Raw genomic sequence first — 14,536 nt, 5'->3', positions numbered from 1 at the left:
CTCCCATTGTATGGATATATTCCCTTTTAATGGAAATCCTGGTTTAGCTGTCAAATGGCAAGATGGCTATAAACCAGTAGCACGCATTTCTTATTGTTTGATGCACCCAGGAAATAACTATTTCATCTCAAATGAATATGTTTCTCATGGTTCTGTTTAGTTTAGCTTTAGATATGGCTCACAGCAGTATTCAGGAAATACAGATTATTCCTTAGAAAATTAGATGAAACAAAGAAAATGCATTTCTTTTACTTCTGATTTATAATTGCTTCTAAAATAATATCCCCAAGCCCACTTACTTAAGTTGTGGTGCTATGCAGTAAGATAAAATAGTTATTATAAGCTATGACAAACTTTTTAAAAATTCTTCTTTACTTCTGTAGTTGACCAAACCATAACAGCTACACTTTAAACAAAATTAAATACAAATGGATTTCAGTGTCATTGCTAAGTCCATAATAAAAATTATCTTAATGGTCCAAGGAGGTAAACAGACTATTGGAATTAGTCAAAAGTACACATATGTTCCGCCATAAGTTACTCTGTATGTACTGTGTGTATTTTTCCAATTTGGCATGCCCTCCTTATACTGTGTCCAGCACTTTGGATGAATAAATCCCACTTCACAGAAGTTAAAATAATATTGAAATTCTGTCAGCTGTGGCTGACCAGTGGTTACATTTTCCACAGGACATCTGTCTGGTTCCACTGTGCAGCAATCTTTGACGGACACGTTTCCACAATGAAATCGCAAGGCCCTTTCCATTTCTGTGGGTCAATGTCCTTGGCAGGTCTTGCAGCACATCTGTCTGAAGTATGCTCGACTGCAGAACTTGAACTTCAGCACCAGTGGGCAATAAGCCACTTTGTTCACATCTTTGCATTCTATTGGAGGCATACAAAGGCAAAATAATTACGTAAGTGTAAATTTCACAGAGGCCAACAAATAAAACTAATAAGCTGCTTTTGTAGCTGTCTTCTCTATGAACTTCTCATTCTGCTACTTCTTACTAAATATCTTTAAAATTATGGTGCTGTATACAGGATTTCGCCAATTGATATTTTTCAGCACATTTCCTTTGTGCTTGAGGGCTCCGATAACTGAAATTGCTGAGAAAAAAGCTCAACTCACATTTACAGCTTTTCTCGTCATGTTTTGTTGGTTCCTTACAAAATCTTACTGAAGTTGTACTGTTCAGTATGATGTTTGGAAATTTATGGTCTTTGAACTAAAACGTGTATTGTAACTGTGACTCTGAAAATGATTAGCATTGTTAAGCACATTTATGGTGTGAGTTCAATTACTTGATGGCCTAGCTCTTTGTAGGATTCCTATGTTTTATGCAGAAAGAAAAGATACTTCCATTGTAATTGTTAAGATATGGCATAAATTTAATTCTAAATTGGCACCTATGTTATCCCCATTGTCCTTTGTAATAAGGTACAAACATTACATTTCAAACCTGACATTAAGAACTTTACCAAACTGGAAAAATTGGGTTGCTTAAATTATAAGTGCCTTGTAGGGGTGGTTTCTTATGATATCTTATGTAATATTAGTAGTAGAAATTTACTGTGTATAGTGTTTACAAGAGAGCCAGTGTGGTGTAGTGGTTAACAGTGGTGGACTCTAATCTGGAGAACCAGGTTCCCATTCCTCCACATGAAGTCTGCTGGGTAACCTTGGGCCAGTCATGGCTCTCTCAGAACTCTCTCAGACCCCACAGTGGCAGACAATGGCAAACCACCCCTTAACATCTCTTGCCTTGGAAACTCTGAAGTAGATATAAGTCAGCTGTAACTGAACGGCAAAATAACATACAATATGTAGAACTGAAAAGTTTTTTGATTACCCAATATGACAAATGAAAGAAAACTAAGGAAAATGACAAATTATGAGATATTGCTAGCAGAGAGGAATAAGAAATTATCAAATTTGCACACTACACTAAAAATACATGGAAATGGTCAGCTGGTGTAGCACATGAAACTGATGTATGTATGGAAATTTCTATTTAATCGAAGTTCAACGTTTTCGATATGTTTAATGACGCAACTCAATAAAAATGGCAAAACAGTGGCACTTAGATCCAAGTAAACTAGCTAAAATATATCATAGAATGGATGGTAAATGTTAGCATAGACAATTTGAAAATGCTAATTTTTCCTATTTATGGTGGAAATGCCTCCGAGCAGCTATCATTTGGCCAATGGTGGTCAATGCAATTTCTGATGGTACAGAATTTATGCTTACTCAATTAGTTGCAGATTCCAAATAAGTTTAAAGATTTTGTATTAAACACAAGAACTGCTGCTCATTTAGTATTGGATCACCACTGGCAGAAATAATTAGCCCCATTAAAAAGGAGTGGATGTCATTTATTCAATTATTCAATTATTTATTCTGATTATTATTTATTATAATGCATGCAAATGAATTGTTATGTAATAAACAGTTACACACTTTTTAAATAAGGGGTGGGAAAAACAAAGTTTCATTTGCCTGTAACTGTTGTTCATCTGGTGGATCTTCTATGCAGGCACACATTGGGACTGCGCAGGCCAGCCACGGATAAGATTTGTCAGCTTCTTTCCTTTTATCCCTTAGAAGCTCCTTGATCAATTGATCTTGAGCAGCATTTTGTCAGCTTCTAGCAAAATCTAAAGAGAGTGCTCCCCCTCCCCTTGGGGCATGCAATCTCCCTGCCCACCGGTCACATGACCCAAGGGGGAGGGAGTACTCTTCCCTCCAGTTCTCCAACCTGCCGCCACGGAACCAACCACTGGTCTAGCAGAAAGGTCCCACAGCGGGGAAGGAGGGAGGGATGTGTGCCTGCATAGAAGATCCACCAGATGAACAACAGTTACAGGCAAGTGAAACTCTGTTTTTCATCTGTGTGGCTTCTATGCAGTCTCACATTGGGAGAGTAGCGAGCTCGCTTACCAGGACAATGGGTGTGGGACAGTCACCGAAACAAAGACTGCAGTACGGCACGTCCCACGGCTGCATCTCTCACTGAGTCCACATCCATAGCGTAGTGTTTCATAAACGTGGAGGGCGTGGACCAGGTGGCAGCCTTACAGATGTCCCGGAGATCTATCTTGGAAGAAAAGGCGATGGAAGCCGTATACGCTCTGGTAGAGTGCGCTTTAATCATAGGAGGGCATTCTTGGTGAGCAAGATCATAGGCCAGTTTAATGGTTGACGTGATCCACCTCGAGAGGGTTTGAGGAGAAGCACAACGACCTTTATGGTGTCCCCCGAAGCAAACAAAAAGGTTATCAAATTCTGAGACCTCTTAATGTAAAAAAGGAGGGCTCTTCGGACATCGAGGGAGTGTAGCGCCCTATCAACATCTGATGATGGGTGAGGGAAAAAAACAGGGAGGACAATGTCCTGTGTAAGGTGGAAGGCCAATACAACCTTAGGTAAAAAGGATATCTTTGGCTTCAGTACCACCCTATCCGAGTGGAACTTAGTATAAGGAGGGGAATGTGAGAGCGCCAATAAGTCGCTTACCCTCCTTGCCGAGGTGATTGCGACCAAAAAGACCGCCTTAAATGAAAGTAGAGCCAGTTCGCAGGTGGCTAACGGCTCAAACTGAGGTCTCATGAGCTGTGAGAGGACTAAGGAGAGACTCCACTGGGGAACGGGAGGAGTGATGGGAGGATATAAATTAGTGAGACCTCTCAAAAACTTTTTGGAAAGGAAATGAGAAAAAACTGAAAAGGAGTCGATATCCGGGTGAAAAGCCGAAATAGCGGCTAAATAAACTTTAATGGATGAATTAGATAAACCTTCATCTTTGAGGGTTAACAGATAATCAAACACAGTAGATAACGGGCAAGTAATTGGTGAAACATCTTTGACCTTAGCCCAATTAGAAAAATGTCTCAATTTAGCGTCATAGGACCGCCGTGTGGAGGACTTCAGGGAGTGTAGTAAAACCTTAGCTACCCTGTCAGACCACTGCCATGGGGCCGCACCCTCCAGGCAGCGAGTTGTAGGTCTGGGGGGAAGTGGGAGGGATCCTTCGGAAGAAGGATGTAGTTCCCTTGCGCAAGTGACATGAGCACTGCAAACCACGACCTCCTGGGCCAAAACGGAGTGACAATGATGGCATCTGTCTTGTTGTGGTTCAATTTGGCCAGGACCTTGTGAAGTAGAGGGAATGGGGGAAAGAGATAAAAGAGAGCCCCATTCCAAATTGCTTGAAAGGCATCCCCCAGTGAGCCCGGGCTGGCTCCCGCCCTCGAATAAAACCTGTGACACACGGAGTTGAGGTGTGTGGCAAAGAGGTCTATTTGCGGGTAACCCCACTGTTGGAATATTTGGTGGAGACAGTCATTGCTCAAGGTGAGCTCGTGCGTCTGATTGGGAAGGCGGCTCAGAGCGTCTGCTAACGTGTTGCTCTTGCCTGCAATGTGAATCGCTACGAGAGTAGCGTGGTGCGTTATGGCCCATTCCCAAATGTCGCTAACCTCTTTGGAGAGCGAAACGGACCCTGTGCTGCCCTGCTTGTTTATATAATACTGGGCGGTGGAGCTGTCCGTAGCAATCTGAATGTGATGTCCGTCCAGGTGCCCTGTGAATGAAGATAGAGCAAGACAGATGGCACGAAGGTCTAATAAATTTATGTGCAACCAGGATTCTAGGTGCGACCATGTACCCCATGACGTAAGGTTACCATAATGAGCCCCCCATCCAGAAAGGGAAGCATCTGTGAACAGGTGCCTCTCAGGGGAAGGACAATGAAAGGGGACGCCTGAGAGGATATTGACATCATGTGCCCACCATTGTAGGGAGGAAATGACGTATCTGGGGATAGATAGGCATTTGTGCTGGGGATCTACATTGAGCCTAAATGCCCGGAGGAACCAATTTTGGAGCGGGCGCATACGGAGCCATGCATACTCTACCACAGCTGTGGTAGAGGCTATGAGGCCTAACAACTGTCGTATATGATAGGCTGTTTGAAAACGTTTCCTAGTGAACCTAGCCACCAGTTTTTGAATGGCGTGACTTCTTTGTACAGGGAGGAAAGCCCTGGCTTGCTCAGCATCCAAACACGCTCCAATGAAGGTATGCACTTGTGCAGGGACAAGTTTGGACTTGGAGAAATTAACTAAAAGACCCAGGTTGTTAAGGACTGAAAGGACAAAATCGACTTGAGTGGCCAACTCCGACTGAGATGGACCCACGATTAATCAATCGTCGAGGTAGGGATATATTACACAACCCTTCAGGGCAAGGTGAGCCACCACAACCGCAAGGCACTTTGTAAAGGTCCTAGGGGCTGTAGACAACCCGAATGGTAACACATTGTACTGGTAACATTTTCCGTTACATTCAAATCTCAGGTATTGGCGACACTCTGTATGAATCGCGATGTGGAAGTAAGCATCGCGGAGATCTAGCACTACAAACCATATATGCCTGTCCAGGAGGGGAAGCACTTCCGGGAGCGTGAGCATACGGAATTTTCTGGTCCTAATAAAGGCATTAAGGTCCTGGAGATCCAGGATAGGGTGCTTCCCCCACTTTTTATCCACAAGAAAAAAGCGGGAGTAAAACTCGTGGTTCTGGTCGGAAGATGGAACCTCTGCAATAGCCCCCTTGGAGAGGAGACTGTCAACCTCTTGAACAAGTAGGTCAGGGGCCGGTGTTGGAGCGCGGCCCAACTGTCTATATGGAGGTAACATATCAAACTCTATGAAGTAACCGACATTTATTATTTTCAGAACCCAGACATTATTGGTAATCGAAAACCAAACATGGAAAAAAGAAGACAGGCGATCAAGAAAGCAAACGGACACATCTAGTCATGCCTGTTTTGGCTTATTAAAACAGGCTGGAGACCCTCTGGGGCCTTTGCGGACCTTAGGTTTGTTTTGGAACTTCCTTTCGTTTTGAGGGCGAGGAAAGGATGGGCGAAATGACGGTTGTGTGAAAGAACCCTGAAAACAGTATGGGCGGGAAAGCTGGTTGGCTTGCTGGCCAAAGTAACGCCACTTAAAGTCGGGCGCCTGAGAGGTAATCCCTAGGGACTTTGCATTTGTTTTATTCTTTTTCAAGCGATCCAGGAAGGTTGCTGAACAAGGACATCCCTTCAAACGGAAGGTCCTTGATACGTGATCTAGTATCATAGGGGAGAGCAGATTGACGTAGCCAAGCGTGTCTGCGAATAACTATGGCGGACGCAATGGCTTTACTGGACGAATCCACCACGTGGCGTGCCGCCGTGAGCTGCTGTCTTGCTAAAGACATGCCTTCTGACTGAATGGCTACCGCAGAAGGATGACCAGCGGGTCATCAGGAAGGACGGAAATTTGAGGGGATACGCGATCCCAAAGGGAGTATTGATATCTGGCCATGACAGCAAGGAAGTTGGAAATGCGGAGGCCTACCGCACTAGAAGTGTAAATTTTTCTAGCAAGGGTATCCAGTTTACAACCTTCTCTATCCTGCGGAGAGGAATGTGCTCCTGACCTATATTTACGCCCAGTTGATACGGACCACTTCAAGAATGCTTTTTATCATGGGGAGGGCCACAGGGCCTACATCAGGGCTATGGAGGATATCCATAATATCATCTATCGGACCGGAATCCTCTGGTTTAAACTCAATTTTAAGAGCCTTCGCCATGCGGATTAGTTGTTCCGCGTATAAGCAAACATCTCCCGTAGGAGAAACCGGTTTAGAGTCCCCAACAGTGACCTCGGGTGAGGGAACTGAAGTGCGGGATTCCTCATCCTCATCCGAACCAGGAGAGAAGGAGGCGTCATACTCGGAATGATCAGTGGATCGGCTCTGACGAGACGAACGGCTCCGACTCAAGGATCGGCTCTGACGGTGGGATCGGCTCCGACGAGACGAACGGCTCCGACGAGTAGATCGGCTTCGACGAGAGGACAACCAGCGTCTGCGGGAGATGGATTGACTCCGACGAGCGGAGCGACGTCGAGAAGAGGATTGGCTCCGATGGGTAGGGTGGCGACAGCGCGAAGTAGACCGATGCCGACTGGATCTGGACGAAGCCAGACTTCGAGAATGGCGTCGAGAAGTCGATCGACGCCGAGGCCGTTGACCAGGTTCGAGATGGGACGAACCTTTCGGTGACTCTACTTGGGTCTTTTCGACTGACCGTTGAGAGTCTCGTTGGGTGCTCACAGGAGGGGGTGGCTGAAGGGCACCTTCCTGGAGCTCTGCAGATTCTGGCTGAGGCCCCTTATCACCAGGCTGTGGGGACTTTGTAAGCACCAGAGGCACATCTTTGTAGAGATGAAGGAGGTGCTGTTTGAACTCAGCCGAGTCTTCCTGGGCCCTGCTTGGACACGGAACCAAGGGGGTAGCCAGGGAATGAGGAGGCGAATCCTCGATAGTAATGGGCTGCTGCGCAGCTACTTTGGAGGCGATCGACGCCAAAAGATGAGACGACTTGGCCTGAGATCGGCATCGAGGAGATGACGAGGGTGATCGGCGTCGAAGAGACTTCGGCGAACACGAAGGCGATCGGCGCCGAGGTGATCTGGAGCGGGAAGCATGGCGCGAAGAGCCACGGCCGTGGCCATCTTGGGAATCCAGAGCAGTAAACTTTGCCGGACAAACAGTGACCGACGAGTGCTTCTTAGAAGGGCCACCCTTCTTGGGTTTCTTTGTTGGGGGTCCCGCTTCGGACTGTGGCTTACCGATCAAAGTACCAGGCTCAGCAGATTGACCCCGCGGACGCAGAGACTCTTTGAAGAGGTGAGAGAGCAGGCGAGTCGACCGAACCTTCAGGGCCTTGTTGGTGAGTTTGGAGCAACTTTTGCAAGTTGCAGGAATGTGGCCTTCTCCCAAACAAAGGAGACATTCAAGGTGAGGATCAGTCTTCCCCATCTTGGTACCACAAGAGGTACATTTTTTGAAAAGTGGAGCTTTCTTGGGCTCCATGGCTAGAGACAAAGCTAACACGTTCTCTCTCCGTGGCGGCTGAAAGAGAACTGGAGGGAAGAGTGCTCCCTCCCCCTTGGGTCATGTGACCGGTGGGCGGGGAGATTGCATGCCCCAAGGGGAGGGGGAGCACTCTCTTTTTAGATTTTGCTAGAAGCTGACAAATCTTATCCGTGGCTGGCCTGCGCCTGCCCAGTCCCAATGTGGGACTGCATAGAAGCCACGCAGATGAAAGATATTTTTGCATTCAGGCACTTTGTCAACCCCTGTAGTGAGTTTGACTATTCACAGTAAAACTCTACTGGGCACACCCAAGCCCTTTTGAATGACGAAGTCGCTTTCTGAACCCTGTCTAAAATATATAAAAGACATTGCCTAATGTTTTAGACACAAAAGAAATGTATTTCTAAGCCTGTGGAGATAAGAATTAAGCCATCTTTTAAGTCAATGTGCTGCAATCTGCAGCTCAGCTAACAGGGATTTCTATAATGCTGATATATCTATTAAACATAGTATATCAGCATTACATTGCCTGTGATAGATATCTGCATTCAAGAGGGTATGTGCTGAGGGGAAAAAGCACTGCCCCGGTTAGTGGGTGGATGGTATTTTGGCTACTTCAACTATTCTGAAGTAGTCATCACTACAGGAACGTTTATCCACAGATAACTACTTCAGAATAGACATAACACAGTCTACCCAATAACCTGCATAATGTTGTCTCTTTCCAGCCCCTCCTCGTTCAAGTGCAAATTCTCACCACAAACTTTAACAACGTCTTCTACACAGGGAAAACATGTTTATCCATAGGAAACATTATTAAACTAATGTCTGCTTCTAACCAAAAATATTAGCTATTCCATTTCCAATACTCAGAATCTGGTTAAAAGTATACTAATGGAATTAAACACCCCACGGAAGCGGTTCATTAAAAATAGCACACTGTTCTCAGCTAGTGAAGTATCTCACAAGACAAAGCACACAAAGTATAAAGGAAACTGAACCCTACAGAAAAACAAATGAGACTGCTCGAGGGATATAGTTTCAAGTGACCTTGCAAAACCTGGATTCAGCTGCCATCTGTACTTAAAAAATAATTCTGTGTTGTTGAATTAAATACATACTTGTCAGTATCTCAGTTTGAATAACAAATGTAATGTTACCATCATCAGTGGCAACTTGCCCAAACCTGCTATACAGTGCTTTAATTCTCCAGTTATATGTCTGTTATAACAAAGAACTAAAGCAGATGTTAAATGTGAGAAGATGTTCCATCGCTTTATTTCATCCATGCTTACAACCTTAGATTTTCATTTCTGTGCATTAACGGACCAATAATTATAGATTACCAAAATCAGAATTGAGCCTTATTTTATTGGAATGATGCAAGCAGCTGATCCTAACAGAAAAAACACAGTGTATTCCACTCACATTGTAGATGCTTTTCAATACACTTATTAGTGAGGGAAATACAGGCATCATTCATGTTAACTGTTGTTCTTCAAACGGACATCTGTACATTCATAATGATGAGCTTTACACCTGTGCAGAGCTCCATTTTGGAAACTTCTGCAACTAGCTTTTAGGTGCAAAAACTTCTCCCCTCAGGCGAAGTCCAGCTTGGTGTAGTGGTTAAGAGCGGCCGACTCTAAACTGGAGAACTGGGTATGATTCCCCACTCCTCGGCATGGAACCTGCTAAGCTTGGCTTCAGTTGCTGCTCTGAGCCTTTGGAGGTTTGCTGCTGCTGCTGCCTGCAAGTCTGCTGCAAGCCTGTGAATGGAGCTGCACTGGATCCTGCCTGGAGATAGGGTTGCCAGATCCCTCTTCGCCACCGGCGGGAGATTTTTGGGGCGGAGCCTGAGGAGGGCGGGGTTTGGGGAGGGGAGGGACTTCAATGCTATAGAGCTCAATTGTCAAAGCGGTCATTTTTCTCCAGGTGAACTGATCTCTATTGGCTGGAGATCAGCTGAATTAGCAGGAGAGCTCCTGCTACTACCTGGCAATTGGCAACCCTACCTGGAGAAGATCTTTGACTGGTTTGAACAACTTGGCTTATTTTAAAAGTTTTTAAAAATCTTCTCTTCAGATTTGTTTTTTGGGCCTGGTGGTGGGTTGTGGGGGAGGGGAGGCCAAAGGGCCTTGTTAGTTTAGTTTCCTTCTGTTTGGTTCTTTGGTTTTGCTGTTGTGTTGCTTGCATTGTGGTTAAACTTGGGTTTTGTACTTTTTGGGGCTTGTGTGTGTGTGTGGGGGGGGGCTCTACTAGGTGTTTTTTTTAGAAAAGGCTATTTTGCTTTGCTTTTATTTTTCCCCTTACTATTAATATCCTTTGCTGGGTTTTCTTTTCTTTTTTGGGTATGTTGGGGGTTGTTGCTTAGTTTGCTTTCTCTGGTATGCTTCCCCCCAACCCCACCGCTTTGGCTTCACTTTCTGGTGGTTTTTTGTTGAAAGACTTCTGCTTTTTAGTTGCATAGGGGACTTGGAGTCTGTTTGGTGTTGCCTTCCCCCCCCCCTTTCAATTTCTAGAGGGTTGGATTTGGGGGGGTATTCTCCATTTGGAAGTTTAGCATTCCTGTTATGTTCTTTGCGGTTACTGGAGTTATTGTGTTGTGCTCCTGTGGGTTTCAGTTGAGCCAGTCAATTGTTGAAATTCTTATAAGGTTTTAGATAGAGGCTGCTTTTAATAAGGGTATGTTAGGAACCGGTTAAAAACGCTCAAATTAAATTTTAGCATAGGTCTTGTGTTCCTCCCTAATTAGGCTAGTGCTAGGCAATTAACAAGAGGGAAGGTTGTTTTGCAAATAGTTAATTAGCATAGATTAAAGGGGAAAACTTTTTGTCCACTCTGAGCTTCAAAACAATAGAAGCCAGGCAATTTTAGAAAAACCGTGTTGGAGACTGTCCTTTCGTTTCCTTTTCCAGGAGTGAGCTCCTGAACTCTTGAAAAGGAATTGGGTGTTTGTTGCAGAACAGCCAGGAAAAGTTTAATACAGTTCCTTTACACTTCTTTAAAAGTTTTCAAATTCCATCTCAAGGACAGTTTCAATTAAACCCTAGTCAGGTTTTAGAATAGAAAGTCACTAGTCACTATTTTTTTTTCAATAGTAGCATTCATTTTTAATGTTAGGTTAATAAAACCACACTCACCTTCCGTGTTGGAAATAGGAGTACTGTCACATTTGCTTTCACACTGTTGCATTGATGAAGGTCGGACAGTATCTGGACAGTCACTGGATGCTTGCCCAGTATATGAAAGACACTGAACAGTTCTCATCTGTTGTCCAAGGCCACATTGTGCTGAACACTATATCAAAAAAGAGCAAGAAGGAAAAAAACCAAAGTGAGATTAGTAAAATTCTCAGCAATAAAAAGAACATCATTATGGTGGAGACAACCGATTCACACACTAGAAAATCCTAGGCTGCTTGAGAGTGTCAGAAATGCTATTTAGGGCAGCTGTGAGGAAAAACAGGTCATTTAAAGACAGACAGACAAATAAGTTTTTATTGCGGCACTGCCATTTTAAAAAAACTTAGTACAACTATTTACATTTCACAATTCTAAATTATTTAAAAAACAACAAGTACAAAATACAAAATACAGTACAAATCCATCAATTTGAGTTTTATTTTTCTCCCTAATTTAAAATTGAACTCATCTTTGCGGAAACCTTTGAAGGGCGGACTTTAAGAGCTATTGCACAAAACCCAGCTGTGGCTAATGTAACCTGTTCTTTTCCCCCCTCCAAAAGTGTCTGCAATATTGCTGATTCTGTGAGCTCCCTGGGGCCCTTTAACGAGGGGAGGATGTGCTTGGAACACGCTTCTTCATACCAAGGACAATTTAATAACACATGAGCCACCGTTTTCACTTCTCCAGTTTCACACGGGCAAAGTGTTTCACTCAGGTCATTTATATTGTAAGTGTTGTTCTTTGAGTGGTCAAACCATATTGAGAAGCTTTGTGCTTGCACAGAGCATTGTCTCAGCAACAGGTTTGGACTGTGCATACCTAAAAGAAAGGAGTCATGTCTTCCCACTCAGTTCCTTCCAAAAAACAGAATGCCACTGCAACTTAAAGGCACCTGTTGCAGGGAAAGTGGACAGGCTGAGTGAATGCACAGGTACACAGATACAGTCCTCTCAACGTGAAAAGAGCAAGCCCTCCTGTAATCTAAGGAGCGAAAGGCCACTACAGCATCTGAAGAAGGCAAAGGTAGGGAACAAGGGATCTTGGCTTAGGTGGAACCCTGACACCACCTTTGACAGAAAGGAGATGTGAGCCCCAGGAACAACCTAATTCCTGTGGAAAGAAATGGAGGATCAGACTTCAGTGCAACAGAAATACTACTTTGAAAGACTGAAGACACAGTACAGGTGGCCAGTGGCTCAAAGTCAGGTAAGGGTAACTCTCCAGTTTGATAAACCCGAAAAATACCAAAGAAAGTGGTGCATACCCCTAGTACAGCCACTCCAGTGGACAAAACAGAACTGAGTGGGAAGCAGTGACTCCTCCTTAAGCACCACAGTCCAAAGCTGCAAAGAGGAGAGTAGGTTTTCCTGCCTAAATGCTAGTTCTGGAAGTTTCCATATCAATAGGCTGCACTGGCACAAAACCCATCGGTGTGATGCGCTTAGACCACAAAGAAGTAAACCCATTCATTGACTCACTGTAAAATTTAACAGCAAGCATATGTAACACGGACCTACTTACTACTACGTTTCTCTCCTGAAGGACCTTTTCAAGCCATGAATAACCAATATTGCTTTTTGGCAAAGCATACTAAATGAAGCCCTCAGAAGTGAAGTTAAAACCAGAGCAATGAAAAGTGAGGCCAATTAGTTGATGCCATATAGGAAAACTGCACTGAGTGGTATGGAAAAATGTCTAGAAACAAGCACTGCACTTCTGGATGATCCAGAGAAGCAGCTGCTTAGGTTACAGGATTTTGCATTTCCATAGTACACTGGCAAAACTTGGGTAACATTTGCTACGGAAGACAGAACCATACAATTAATTCTCCAGAAGTAGTTCAGAGTTAGTCTAATCGATAAACTTATGGGTAAGCAAATTCATGCAGTTCAATACCATTTAGCATTTGATTTCTCTGCTCCTGGAGATTCAATCTGAGAACTTTGGCAGAGCAGAACCCCAAGAGTACAGTGAATGGTCCTCCCCTCCCCTTTTCCCCACCCCCCTGCCTGTTTCTGCAGAGGGGGGAAAAACCCTAATCCTGGCACTTGGAGATGGTTGAAATGAGATGAAAATGATGTAGATTCTCCAGATGCATTTTCTATTAACTGCAGCATATTTCCCCATTGTGGGGAGCTCTAGACTAGCCTGCGGTCCCCACTTCCCAGGGCCTATGAGCACTATTTGTAAATTCTGCTGATTTCAGTATTCATTCACGTCAGGCTTTTCTGCTGCAAAATGAAGTGAAACAGATCTTTTATATGTTGCCACCTACCATTCTTTTTGTAAGATTTGATCACCTAAGATGCTTTCAATCCAAGATCCTATCACATTAGAAAACCGCTATTAGTTATCAACAACGAAACCTCATTCCTCTAGTTACATAGCAAGCTTGCCTACCTGCCCCCAGTCTCCAGTAACCCATCGCGGAGGAGGACATCTGCCCAAGCTACAACGCATACGGACTGGTGGTTTGTTTTCTTCCTGGCAATGTGCAACTGAAAACGTTTTCAAAAGATCGCTGCTTTTGCAGAGAACAATACGATGCTTGAAACCAGGACCACATTTTGGGGTGCACTGAAAAGAAGAGACATACAAGATTTATATAATAAGTATGAAAGATAACACAACAAGTTAAACATTGTTTTTCTAGAAAAAACATTTACTGCATCTATTTAAAAGAACTAAAATCTAAGAAGCCTGAGATATGGAAGAATAAGACATTTATTAATTAGGAGTAGGGCTTCAGTGTTCTTGCCTCTCCTACAAGCAAACCTAGAATAAACTATATGAAATAAAGCTGCAGAATAGAGTATACTGATTACATAGACCTGCACAATTTACATGGGTCATCAAATCTAACTTTTCTTGATGCAAAATCTGGATTGATAATTTTAATATCATTAATGCAGAGTATACATAATCCTTTTTGGCTGAAACACTCAACAGATCATTGGGCAAATTTTTGTACAGAAAAACATACATTTTGGGAAAATAATTACCACTATGACTAACAGCATTAAAACACACACAAAAAAGCATTTTCTGAATGCATTGACAAAATTCCACAAAATATGGAGGGGGGGGAACCAGGGTGAGTCTGTGCAAGAAAGCGGGTGCCTGTCTTAGAAAAAGGATCTGCGCCTACCCACTTGATCCCTAGGTGACTGTAGGTGACTGTGGGGCTGACTTGGATTTGTTCTTGCTCATACATTTCCTAGGTTGGTGCTGAGAGGCAAAAGGTTGCCAGTACTGCTGATGCTGCTATTGTGGCTGCTGATACCCATATGGCTTCTGGTAGGAGAAAGAATGATGAGGGAAATATCTCTCTTTGAATGACATGGGGAGAATGTGACATGATACCCAGCGATTTTGTAGTTTCCTTATTTTTCATAATCCTAAACCAGTTTGC

At 43.8% G+C, this 14,536-nt stretch overlaps 1 protein-coding gene across 2 annotated transcripts in view; it reads right to left on the bottom strand.

Annotated features, from left to right (window-relative positions):
• Positions 1 to 209: 209 nt before the first annotated feature.
• Positions 210 to 14,536, bottom strand: part of ADAMTS6 (ADAM metallopeptidase with thrombospondin type 1 motif 6) — a 131,786-nt gene continuing 117,459 nt past the window's right edge. For both annotated transcript variants that reach the window (XM_056848778.1, XM_056848779.1), the window contains exons 22-24: positions 13,525 to 13,701; positions 11,080 to 11,236; positions 210 to 885 (exon numbers count right to left, since the gene is read on the bottom strand). In XM_056848778.1, the coding sequence (XP_056704756.1) occupies positions 776 to 885; positions 11,080 to 11,236; positions 13,525 to 13,701 (444 nt within the window). In that variant the 3' untranslated portion in view covers positions 210 to 775. The remainder of the gene's footprint in view (positions 886 to 11,079; positions 11,237 to 13,524; positions 13,702 to 14,536) is intronic.

This window comes from Euleptes europaea, chromosome 4 (assembly GCF_029931775.1).
Source record: "Euleptes europaea isolate rEulEur1 chromosome 4, rEulEur1.hap1, whole genome shotgun sequence".
Lineage (NCBI taxonomy): Eukaryota > Metazoa > Chordata > Lepidosauria > Squamata > Sphaerodactylidae > Euleptes > Euleptes europaea.
The sequence above is the reverse complement of the archived record's forward strand: the minus strand, read 5'-3'. Positions and strand labels throughout refer to the sequence as shown.